Source organism: Lissotriton vulgaris, chromosome 6 (genome assembly GCF_964263255.1).
Source record: "Lissotriton vulgaris chromosome 6, aLisVul1.2, whole genome shotgun sequence".
NCBI lineage: Eukaryota > Metazoa > Chordata > Amphibia > Caudata > Salamandridae > Lissotriton > Lissotriton vulgaris.
The window spans coordinates 205,155,975-205,169,192 of NC_141694.1; the positions used below are offsets into that span (position 1 = coordinate 205,155,975).

The 13,218-nt window shown below is 48.1% G+C and overlaps 1 protein-coding gene across 1 annotated transcript in view; it reads right to left on the minus strand.

Moving 5' to 3' along the window:
* Positions 1-13,218, minus strand: part of LOC147707026 (uncharacterized) — a 686,292-nt gene that overhangs the window by 60,004 nt on the left and 613,070 nt on the right. The window contains exons 17-18 of the mRNA XM_086925617.1: positions 7,770-7,811; positions 7,602-7,661 (exon numbers count right to left, since the gene is read on the minus strand). Of these exons, the coding sequence (XP_086781743.1) occupies positions 7,602-7,661; positions 7,770-7,811 (102 nt within the window). The remainder of the gene's footprint in view (positions 1-7,601; positions 7,662-7,769; positions 7,812-13,218) is intronic.

Genomic DNA, 13,218 nt, shown 5'->3' on the forward strand with positions numbered 1-13,218 from the left:
GAGAAGAGAGCACCTTTCGCTGCATTTTTAATGTGTGGGATGAGGGTAAGATTGTTATCAATGCTGATGCCCAAGGATTTGACCGAGTTAGAAGTGGAGAGGGAGCCAGGTTTGAATGGGTAGAGAGCAAATTTTGGGGGAGAAAAGAATGACTTCAGTTTTTTTGGGATTCAATTTGAGATGGTTGAGATGGAACCAGGCTTGGACTTTATTCAAGGCATCGTTGAGGAGATGGATGTCATGGCGGGATTTAATCTTGTAGTAAAGTTGGGTGTCATCCGCATAGAGGTGATAACTAATATTGGTCTGTTTAAGGATGAGGGTGAGTGGTTCCATGAATAAATTAAATAGGGTAGGAGAAAGGATAGAGCCTTGAGGGACCCCAAGTGTGACAGGTTGAGGTTTGGAGAGGCAGTGACTGAGTTTAATTTGCTGGGATCTGTTTTGGAGATAGGAAGAGAACCATTGGTGAACAATGCCCTCCAACCCAAAGCGGTCTTTAAGAGTATTGAGAAGGGTGGGATGGTGGACAGTGTCCAACGCCGCAGAGAGGTCGAGGAGGATAAGGAGGGTGGATTCACCTTTGTCTAGGGAGCGATGAATGTCATCAGTGATATTGAGCATGGCAGTTTCAGTGCTGCAACCTTTTCTAAAACCAGATTGGAAAACGTCGAGAAGATTGAAGGAAGTGATATGTTTGTCTAATTGGAAAAGTACACATTTTTCAAGGGCTTTGGAGAGGAAGGGAAGATTAGAGATAAGGCGTAGGTTGTTCAGGTCATTAGGATCAGCTGTGGGGTTTTTAAGGATGGGAGAGATTTGACCAAGTTGAAGGGATGCTGGCACGCAACCCGTGGCCAGGGAGGAATTGATGATATTAGTCCAGATGGGGGCAATGATGTGTTTAGGTTCCTGGACAAATTGGGCGGGTAGGGGGTCATTGGTGTGAGAAGATGGTTTGAGTTTAGAGATGATATTGAGGACAGTAGATTCAGAAACTGGCTGAAATTCCATCCAGGCGGCATTGTTTTTGGTTAAGGTGTCTTTAGCGAAAGGCTCAGGGTGGAATAGAGTAGATGGGGGTATAGAGGGGTCGCGACATGGAGGGGCAGATGGGCATGTTGGGGTATGAATGTTGGGGGGGAGTTGTTGGCTGATGGTAGATTGGGATGATAGAGGAGGAGAAGAGAAGGATAATTCAATAGAGTTGACTTTGTTTGAAAAGAAGTTGGCGACTTCTTCACATCTTTCGGTAGTGGCTGTTATTTTAGGGGGGCCAAAGGAGGTTTGTTTTTTAATAATGCTAAAGAGTTCTCTGGGCCAGTTTTTAGCCTGGTCGAGTTGTGTGCGGAAGAAAGAAGCTTTTGCAGCGAAGATGTGTTTCTTGGTATTGTCTCTGGCGTGTCTAAGGAGTGTCAAGTTATCAGGGAAGGGATGATTCCTCCAAGCGCGTTCCGAATGTCTGAGGACCCGTCTTTCATTATTGAGGTGAGAATTAAACCAGGATTTGGGAGGAATTATTTTTTGCTTTTTCATTTTGATTGGGGCAATCTCGTCAAGCACTTGGAGGATAGAATAATTATAATGTTCAGTTAAGTCATTGGTGCTGTGCTAACGGGGGGAGGAGAATGCGGGATTTGATAGAGGATTCCAACTCACCAGGGGGAATAAGGTGAAGATTACAAGTAAGTTTCAAGGGTAAAGTGTCAGTAAGAGTGGGGAGGGGAGTAGAGCAGTTCATAGTGAAGAGGATAAGGTGATGATCAGACCAGTCAACTGGAAGAATCTTAGAGAGAGAGGCCAGATACTTGCTAGTCATAATGGCATCAAGGGTGGCGCCTTTAGAGTGAGTCGGGGATTGGCAGAGTTGAGTCAGGTCAGTAATATCCATGATATCTTTAAGGAGGATGACTGATGGATCATCGTTATTATTCCAGTGAATGTTAAAGTTGCCAAGAAAGAGATTCTTGCAGTGAGTGAGCGAGGATTGAGTGATAAGATCAGACAGCTCAGTGCTGAAGGGGATGGTATTTCCAGGTGGGTGATAGATAGTATGTAGCCGAATGGTGGGGGAGTCGGTGGCAATAAGATCAACACAAAGGTATTCAAAGGAAGAGGGGTCCTGTAGTTGAACGAGAGTGAGATTTAGTTCCTTTTTATGAATTAGGGCAATGCCTCAACCAATTTGCTTTATTCTGTCTTTTCTGAGGAAGGAATAGCCAGGAGGAATGAGGAGGTCAAGGATAGGGGACGAGTGGGGGTTGAGCCAGGTTTCGGTAAGGAAAGCAATATCCATGTTTTCATTAAGAAGGATTTCAGCAATGTCAGTCGCATGGCAGGAAGCGGATCGGCAGTTAATCAGCATGCAGCAGAGGGATGCGGTGTCGGGGGGTTACGTGCTGGGATCAGGGAGGAAAGGAGTAAGTAGTTGCGGGGGTCTAGGAGATATCAGGTGAAGGGGGAGACGACTCGTTCCTAGTAGGACAGGGATAGTAGATTGAGGGAACTGGGGAATGGAGGGCGGTGGGGGAAGGGGGAGATGGGAGGGTTCATGGATAAGTTAATCTCCAAGGATATTGGGTCTGTAAAGTGTTGAGGAGAAGAAATCAAGGCATCCGTATATGGTAGGGGTGAATTGGCGGGTTCCATGTGAGGGAGGATAGAAGTTAGTTGTTGAGGGGGTCTAGGAGATATCGGGTGAAGGGGGAGACGATTCGTTCCTAGGAGGACAGGGATAGTAGATTGAGGGAACTGGGGGCTGGAGGGTGGTGGGGGAAGAAAGGAGATGGGAGGGTTCTGGGATAAGTTAATCTCCAAGGATATTGGGTCAGTAAAATGTTGGGGAGAAGAAATCAAGGCATCCGTATATCGTAGGGGTGCATTGGCGGGTTCCATGGGTTTAGGTGAAATAGGGGAGTTTGAAGGGAGGAGGGCGACAAAAGAAGAGTGCTAGATGATGTCTATAAAAGGGGAGTTGTTGCTAAGGGAAGTAGAGGGGGAGCTGATGAGTGATGATGCGCTTTTAAATGAAGGGGCAGATGTGCGTGTGTGATCTGAAGAGTGGGCTTTAGTAAGGAGAGAGACTTCAGATCTGAGGGAGGTGAGATCTAGAACAAGGGACGAGAGGAGAAGTTCGATATTAAGGAGTGATAGTGTAAGGAGAGAGGAGTGGAGAGGATCAGGCGTTTTTAGGAGGGGTGAAGAGTCAGTGTTAGGATTAGATAGAGGAAGGGAGGAGAAACCAGGGGGGGGGAGGGAAGGGGAGTTATGGTGGGTTTGATCTTTCGTGGTAGGGAAGGGAGGGATCAAGGAGATTGGAGAGGTTGGGGAATTGTGTTTAATACGATCGTTGGATAAAGGGAGGGGAGGGAAAAAACAGGATGTGGAAGTAGGTGTATTAAGGAGGGTAGGAGGAGAGAGCAAAGGCGTGTGAGAGGAATTGAGCAGCGGGGGTGTTGAAAGAGTTGCTGTGGGATTATGGGGGGTGCGGACATGGAGGGGGAGGTGATGTATAGCATCCAAGGGGTGGGCGATATAGGAGTCGGAGGTGTCGCCGTGGTACTGGGGGATTGAGAGGTGAGGGGGCGGGGAAGTAGTGTAGGGAGTTGGGGATGAAAGAGGGATTGAGGGAAGTGGGACAAGGGGAGAAGGGTTGGGGGTCGGGAATGGAGGTGGGAGGGGAGGGGAAAGAGGGGGAAGGGGGAGATGGAGCCATTAGTGAAGGTGGGAGAGAGAGAAGCGGAGAAGTTGGGTGAACGTGAGATAAGAAGGTCAGGGCAATTTATACAGTTAGGGGTATGAGTGGTTAGTATTGGTTGAGAGAGAGCATCAGGGATCATGGAGGAGGAGGGGGAGAAGGAAAAGAGAGAAGAGGGGGGGAGAATGGGTGTGTGGAGTCCGAGCAGGAGATGACGTGGTCAATTAAGGGAGACAATAGCGGTTGGGCGAGGGTAACTGGGCTGGAAGGAAGGTTGGGTGAGTCAGAGAGGGGGGAACATGAGCCTATGGGGAGTAGGGAGGGGGAGACCGTAAGGAGAGATAAGGGGGAGCTTGGTGGTAGGGAATCAAAGCTGGTGATAATGCAGTCCGCTATGTGGGACAATTGAGGAAGAGTGAGGGCAACAAGGCTAGCTGGATGATTGGGTGCACCTGAGGGGTGAGCCTGGGGTGGGTAGGGAGTCGATGCTGGTATCAGTATTAAGAGTTCGAGTAGACAGTGTAGGTTGGGAGTAGATGTCATTGTTAAGAGAGGTTGTAGGAGGATTGGAGAGAAGAGTTGGGGAGGTGGGAGGTAAAGGGGAAGATAAAGGGACTAGGGGGAGCGTGGGTAGGAGGGGGGTTCAAAGATTGATCGAGGGTTTGGGATAGGACGCTAAAGTGGAGTTCGAAGATGTATAGGTGATTTTCAGACGCTTGGATGAGAAGTTTACCAGATTTGAAGATGGAAATGTCAATGTTTCCAGGAAAGGAATCAGAGGGGGAGGTGGAGAGTTTAACACCATAAGGAATATTGCTGGAGTTAGAGATTGGGAGGTGTTGGAGAAATAAGCATTTCCATTTAGAGGGGCGCTTGGAGAAAAAGATGTAGTTAGTAACTACGGGGGGGGGTTGACTGAATTGTGGAAATCAGCAAATAAGTTTTCAGGGTGTAAGCTGAGGAGCTTGTGTTTGAAGTTTTTCTTGCCATGTTTGGTGAGATGGGCAGGGTAGAGGATAGACCAGGAATTGGGACCAATTTTCGAGATAGGATATACTGAGGAGGAAGGTGAAAGATAGCGGGGAGGCATGATTAGGAGGGAAGGCAGAGGGCGAGGAGGCGAACAGATTAAGCCAAAAGAAAGGTCACCGCAGGAAAAGGAAAGATGGAGATATGTGAGAGATTCATTAGGCCCAACGGAAAAATTACTGGGAAGTGTGGGAGGGCACTGAGTAGAGTAACAAATTGAGGAACAGCAAAGTCGGGTCAAATAAACAACAGTAAGAAGAACAACATAGTGATAAAAAGTATACTAAAATAGACAAGAATATTAAAACATTTCAGAGAATAAGATAATAAAAGAACAACATAGTAATAGAAAGTATACTAAAAAAGACAACAATAGTAATACACTTCAGAGAATAAAATCGTAAAATAATATGACAGTGGAATAAAAACAATAATAAAAGAGTTAGAATTTAGTAGTAAAAGAATAATAAAATAGACAACAATATTAAAACACTACGGAGAATATGATAGTAAAAGAGCAACATAGTAATAAAAAGTATACTAAAATAGATAACAATATTAAAAATACTTCGGAGAGTAAGGTAATAAAATAATAGGACTAAGGAATATCTGAGATGGAATAAGGATTATAATGTCGTAATAAGAAGTAAACTAAAATAGAATGGATAAGTATTGCAATATAGAAAAGGACATGGAATAAGAATGGAAAAAGGAATTAAAGCATAGTAATAAAAATAAACTAAAATAGTCAGCAATATTAAAACACTTCAGAGAATAAGATTATAAAATAATAGTACATAGGAATAACTGTGATGGAATAAGGATGGGAAATATGTGAGTCCGCTAAGGGAGGCAAGGCTGTAATATTGAGCACCTAGATATCAGCTAAGTTGGGAATCTCACAAAGCACTCTAGTCACTTGACCTTGACCTCATAAAGAGTGCAGAGGGGCAATTACATTAGAATGAGTGAATAGATAAATAAGTAAATACATAAATAAATAAATAAGGATATACAAGAAGGATAGAAGATTTGAGAAGTGTATTTTCAATGGCAATTATAAAGAATTTCGGGTCGGAGTCTTTCCGAAGATGGCCGCCACCTAGTCAGGCCTGGTTAAGGGAATTGCAATAGCCTCTTGTTTATTTATATGGTGCAGTCCTCTTTCAATTCCTGTTACAAGGGGGCATAATGATATAGTCCTACCTCGGTTACCATTACCAGATTGCAGCCATTTTAGTGGGAATAAGATGAGGCCGAGTGGGGGGGGCAGTCAAGTAGTCAAGATGGCTGAGGACCATAGACACAAAAGTCAAATACGAGCAAAAACTGTAAAGAAAAAAACTGCACTGTCACCAGCAGTTGCATTCCAAAGTCAGAGAGTCAGGGGCAGGACCACTACTGATGGCCATATGTCGAGGGGACCATTTCAAACAACATCACGGCGGGGGAACGGAATAGGGCGCTAGAGAAAGGCAGAGCCGCCTGACATCAGCACCATTCAAGTGAAAAAAGGGGGCAGGGGGGTGCACCAATCCTTTGTGGTTCAGGTCGGGCTCCTCGGCCTGGCATGAGGCCACAGCATCAGCAGTCCCTGCGCGGATTCAACGCGAATCTAAAGATGCAGAGGGGGGATGGGCAGAGCCGCCGCAGTCGGTCCTGCGGAGCGGTGCCAAAGCAACGGGCCGAGTCACCGCTGGCACACTGGACGTCTCCAGACAGGCTACGTATGAGAAGGACTGCCGTCCGACAATCAGCACTGGGTGAAAAAGGGGGCTGGAGAAGCGGACAGTGTCGCCCGAGGACGATCCCACGATCATGAGAGGGTCCTGTGCAACGGACAGGGCTCCCGATGGGCTCCGCATGGATCGCAGCAGGGACGGGTAGAAGACCGCCCCTTCTCTTCAACAGCGATCCGAAAGGGCCAGCGCCAGAGCCCCAGCCTTGTCACCGGCGCGACAGAGGCAGTACCGCATGCGGTCGGCCTCCGGCCAGAGGCAGAGGACCCAGATCAGCTCAGTACCGGAGGAAACAGCCTCATCACCACACAACACCAGCCGGCAGCTCCAGGGCCAGGGACAAACTCCAGCGTCCCAGCCCGGGCACCAACCAGAGAGGGCTCAGAAGATGGGCTCATGAGATGTGGCAGCGTCATTCAAGATTCACCTCTGGCTTGAAGAAGGGGCCCATAGGTCTCTTCAGCAAATCGGCATCAACCCAGAGTAGGCTCGGGCGTTCGAGTCCACATCAGATCGGAGGCAGTCGAAATGAATAATCGCCATGTCGGGAAAACATCAAGGCAGCAGCCCCAGGTCCGAGGCAGGTCAGAGGAGCAATCGTCTTGTCGAGAAAAAAAAAAAAACAAGGTAGGAAATCCCTCAGCAAACACTGACTGGGATGGAAATGGTCCTGTTCTATTCCTTGATTAACAGGAGCTGGAAGCGGGGTGGCAGGGGGCCATACACAGGGATTTTCACCAGTAAGGTAATCCCAAGCCCCGGAGCTTCATCCAGTAGCTCCTCTTAGGCGGCCATCTTGCTTTATATGCAACCTTTCGCCATTTAAGTCAATTTAGAAATTATCTGTGATCCTGTCTACTTAAAGGTGCATGAAGAGTAGGTCAGATGAGAAGGATATTCAATAAAAACTATCACTGTAAGCTGCAGCTGAAATAAACCGTTATAAAATAAACAAAACTGTTTGCTCCAATTTGTGGACAATGACTGTTTCAGGCATTTGTTGTGACATTGTCCCATATGCTTACATCTATGCCTGTGTAACATTGCTTTACTACTTTGTGTGCTATCTGCAACCATTTATACTACCCCACACCTGGTACAACCAACTGAAACATATTACACTATTCTAAACATACCTTGGTGAGTTGGGAAACCCATCTTGTTAGAGTGAACTGGCGTAAAAGTGCTTCCCGCGTCTGTTTAGTAAAAAGAGCAGCAGAATTAGATTGAGCACTAACCAAATACAAGCTGCAATGCAGAGACTATTCATTGGTATTTGTACCAAAATTAACGTAAATTATTACCTTTGCATCCATAAGTGAGCCGAACACCAGAATAAAGAATCCCTAAAATGTAGAATAAAGACAGCGTTATGTCTTAGAACAGCAAGCCAGAATATGCCAGCCAAGTGAACATACATTGTGTTGAAATCAAAATGTGGATGGAAGAAGTAGCAAATTATTAGTGAATATTTTTTGGCATAGTAAAACAGACTTATGTGACCCTTAACAACAAAGAAGTGCTATGAATATAGCTAGTATTATTGGGAATTGCCACTGGTAGTAAAACTTTCTTACCACTAAATCGTTTCCTGTATGTTAGCATTTGCAGTCCCACTATGGGATACACAGCTCAAACTTATTTTTAATTAATAATTGAAATATCATACCGGCTTTGATGATCTAAAATAGGGAACAAAGAGAACCAACTGAGGTGTAGGTTAGGAGCAGTCACAAAATACTCAGAGAATGGCAGGGGAGTGGTTTCTCTTTGCTGGAGTGTCACTGTCACAGCCTCATGTCTGAGCCATACTAAATCAATCAATCAGAGTACTTGTAAAGCACGCTATTTACCCGTGATGGTCTCAAGGCGCTGAGGGGAGGGAAGGGGGTGCTGCTACTGCTCGAAGAGCCAGGTCTTGAGGAGTCTTCTGAAGGCGAGTGGGTCTTGGGTCTGCTGTACGTGGGTAGGGAGGGTGTTCCAGGTCTTGGCGGCAAGGTAGGAGAAGAATTGGCCACCGGAGGTCGTTCGTTGGATACCTAGGTCAGAGGCGAGGGCAAGGCTGGCGGAGCGGAGCTGGCGGGAGGGGGTGTAGAAGCTGAGTCTGCTGTTCAGGTAGGCTGGTCCGGCGTTGTGGAGTGCTTTGTGTGCGTTGGTGAGGAGCTTGAAGGTGATCCTCTTGTCGATGGGGAGCCAGTGTAGGTGATGTGGCTGTGGCGGGGGACGTTGACGATCAGTCGGGCGGAGGCGTTTTTGATGCGTTGTAGTCGTCGTAGTTTTGCTGGGATTCCTGCGTAGAGTGCATTGCTGTAGTCCAGTCTGCTGCTGATGAGGGCCTGTGTCACTGTTCTTCTTTCGGTCTGGATCCACTTGTAGATCCTGCGAAGCATGCGCAGGGTTTGTAGCAGGAGGAGGAGACGGCATTGACCTGCTTAGACATGTAGAGGGAGGAGTCGAGGATGAATCCTAGGTTGCGTGCATGGTCAGTAGGTGTTGGTGCTGTTCCCAGTGTGGTCGGCCACCAGGATTCATCCCAGACTGAGGGGGTGGGTCCGAGGATGAGGACCTCAGTCTTTTCTGAGTTCAGCTTCAGACAGCTGCTACTCATCCAGTCGGCAACGGCCTTCATTCCCTCGCAGAGGTTGGTTTTGGCGGTGTGTGGATCCTCGGTGAGGGAGAGGATAAGCTGGGTGTGGTTGGCGTAGGAGATGATGTTGAGGTCGTGATGGCGGGCCACTTGTGCGAGGGGGGCTATGTAGACGTTGAACAGAGTCGGGCTGAGGGATGAGCCCTGGGGGACACCGCAGATGATGTCGGTGGCTTTGGATCGGAAGGGTGGGAGGCGGGCGCTCTGGGTTCTGCCGGAGAGGAAGGACGTGGTCCAGTCAAGGGCCTTCTCTTGGATTCCGGCTTCTAGGAGGCATGTCTTTAGAGTGCGATGGCAGACCGTGTCAAAGGCAGCTGACAGGTCCAGGAGAATGAGGGCTGATGTTTCGCTGTTGTCTAGTTGGTGCCTGATGTCATCTGGGGCGGCGATGAGGGCTGTCTCGGTGCTGTGGTTTCATCTGAATCCGGACTGGGACGGGTCCAAGATGTTGTTGTCTTCCAGGTGGCGGGCCAATTGCATGTTGGCGATTTTCTCGATAACCTTTGCCGGGAACAGGAGCAGGGAGATGGGCCGGAAGTTCTTGAGGTCCTTGGGGTCCGCCTTGGGCTTCTTGAGGAGGGCGTTGATTTCGGCGTGCTTCCAGATTTCCGGGAATGTCGCTGTTTCGAAGGAGATGTTGATGACCTTCCGTAGTTGGGGTGCGATGGCTGCGTCTGCTTTGTTGAATACGTGGTGTGTGCACGGTTCTGACGGAGATCCTGAGTGCATGGAGTTCATGACCTTTCATGTCTCGTCATCGTTGACATTGAACCAGAAGGTCAGGCGGTTGGCACTGTTCACAGGGGAGGTGGAGTCTGGCTTAGTCAGGGCGGTCGTGGTGTTGAAGCTGTTGTGGATGTCAGCGATCTTGCGGTGGAAGAAGATGGCTAGTGAGTCGCACAGTTCTTGTGAGGGCGGGATGTTTTTGGCGTTGGCGCTGGGGTTGGAGAGTTCCTTCACGATGCTGAAGAGCTCCTTGCTGTCGTGTGCGTAGGGGGGCCCTGATGTTCCCTGCAGCTCAACTAATCCATTAAACAACAACCACATCGGCGACTTTGCGAAAGCCTTAATGGTACTCTCTGTTATTTTTATTTCTTATCTTATCCGACCACATAATTATCATTGGAGATGGATCCAACCCCTGACTGTGCTCACTCTTATCAGAGTCCACCAACAAACCCATTGATTCACAACCTAACAATTGAAAAAAATGGCTAAATACATCCTATGCCTAACGGAAAGTGAAACAAGACTACCTCAATGGAAGCAGACACAGGACTGCATGGAATATCAAACTAACCACTGAAAAATGACTACTTACATCATAAGACAGATGGAAAGTAAAACAGGACGACCTTCATAGAAATAGACATAGGACTACATAGATACCTATAAGGTTCTTTACAAAGGAAGTGGCCACATTGGAATGGCCACTACACAAGGGCACATCACATAAACTTCAACCACCTACCACTCCACCTCCTTTTTTTCAGGTTAGTTTCTCTAAGTAATAGATCTCTTTGCCTCTTTGTCCTTGTCCTTTACCTAGTCTACGCCTCAACCTACCCTGAACTTGACCCCCCTGAATCAATCATTAGGATTACTGATCTAACCGTCTACCACCTCCAGATCAATATCCAACCGCTGCCACAGCGGCTACCTCCACGCTAACACATCACACCACACAGCACAGTCCCTTATAAGATCCCCATACTCATTAGCCTCTGACCTTTTTGCTTCCCACTTTCCCTCCTCCCCCTCTCTCTTTCTTAGGACCCCTCCTGGCCCCAGCATCCCTGAGTCCCTGAGTCTCTTTGGTGCTTCTCCATCTTCGCCTACCCGCCCACTCATACCATGTTACTCACAGGCACTCACACACACAACATCATCTACCCCCCTGCTGCCTCTCAAAAAAAATCGGCAAAACGGTTCAAACACAATTTCATCAAATTGCACCCTGAAACCCTATTCGTTGACCCCTACTTCTCACGACGCAACGGACACTCAACCATAGACATCATCTTTCACACTAAATGGAAAGCACAATGGAGGAAAGTACTCCTAGCCACTTTTCCTATTTCCTCCACTAGAAAATCTGCACACAGTCTAGCTATATATATTGCCCCTTCCCAACTCTTTCAAGCTACAGCAACAATCACTATCTATAACAATGGTACCATCCTCATACAAGCCACTGACCGTAGTTTAAACCTCCTAGACAACATCTTCCCTATCATTAAAGAACAAGTGGATAAACCGCAAATTGCTCCACTTCCCACCTACACTCTCACCAACACTAGTAATGATGATACAGCCATATCCCTCCCTCCTCTCCCCCCCTCCCGTCCACAGCAGGCCTCTGATTCTTATGACTCATCTGCTTCCACGCCACCAGTTTCCCGGACGTCCACCCCGAACTATACAACTAGCAGCACCACACCGAGACAGCTCACGCTCCCCCTACCCATCATGGCCAAGGCCGAGACCACTCTTGCACATCACACCTCTACGGATACCACTCTAGGTCAGACTACAGCTCCCCATCCTTACTCCCCATCTATCCCCCCCTTCTGATTCCTCTTATTCATCTGCTTCCATGTCCCCAGTTTCTCGGACGTCCACCTCCACCCACACTACTAACATCACCACACCAAAACAGCTCATGCTCCCCCTACCCATCATGGCTGAGACCACTATTGCACCTCACACTTCTACGGTTACCTCTCTAGGCCTGACCATGGCTCCCCACCCCTACTTCCCCTCTATCCCCCCCGAACCATCTCTCCCCACAACCCAGTCACACCTCACAATACCACATCTAACATCAACTCCGTACAACTCAACCTATCCCCCTCCAACTTGACCTACTCTAATGACCTACCCCCATTAGCAGCAGCAGAACCCACTACGGGAACCACCATGGTTCCCCTTCCTTCCCCCACTCCCAATATCACACCTTTCATGTACTTGACACAAGCCAACCTGTCCACGACAGCTCTGTGCCATGCGTGCCACGGTACATCCCCTGACTTCCCAGACACCAGTTCACCCTCTGAACAACATATACCCCCCTCCACACCTCCCACTTCTGCCCACCGACATTTCAAATCCGCTATCCAACCATCCACATCAATATCCCTACCACACACACACACAGCTGCACAGTTGAACGCACGCACCCCTGTAGTAGCACTCTCACCCAACTAGCTGACACCCCAGACACACACACACAGCACTTCTCCCCCCCAGCATAACCCCAGCAGACAATAGACTGGATTAGATCATGTCAGCACTCCATCTAATCAAAGAAGACCTCCACGCTTTTAAAATCATGGTATCGAATCATATATGGTTCTCAAGATCCAACATTCCTAACAAGTCCCCAACACACCCCCCCTGCACCAAACACAATGCTCCCAGGTGGGTATCAGTACCCTCCCGCAACCTACTCTCCCGCCCATCGCGTACTAACAACCCTCTCTCCGAGGCCGATCTTCTCTCTCTCCTAGGAACCGCCCTCTACAACGACCGATCCTTGCACACACATGCTCTTCCCCTCCATCCTTGCAAACCCTCAAAGGCCCTCAAGTCACAACAACAGAGGAATCATCGTAAATAATCTCTGTAAAGTCCAACTCATCCAGGAAGACACCTCATCCCCCGCCACCCCCGTCTTAAATACTCACTCCTGAATTGTAGATCGGCATTAAAACATGCAACTGCCATAGCCGACCTCATTACCTCGACCTCATCATTCTCACTGAAACATGGCTTACAGATTCTTCCTCGCTCCTAATCGACATCCTGGTTCCCCCTAACTATGACATCATCAGACTAGACAGGGTGGGTGGCAAGATTGGAGGTGGTATTGCGTGCATACACCGGAGCAACATCACCATAAACAGAGCCATATCCTCGTTACTCCCTTCCTGTGAATCCATCAGCCTCTACATCAATAGTAATGGTAAACCTGTCTGCTCGCTTCACATCATCTATCACCCACCTGGCGACAACCTCCTATTCACAGAACACCTCATGGACCTGATCACATTACTCTCTGGTCGACAAAACACACACATTTTCCTTAGTGACTTTAACCTCCACTG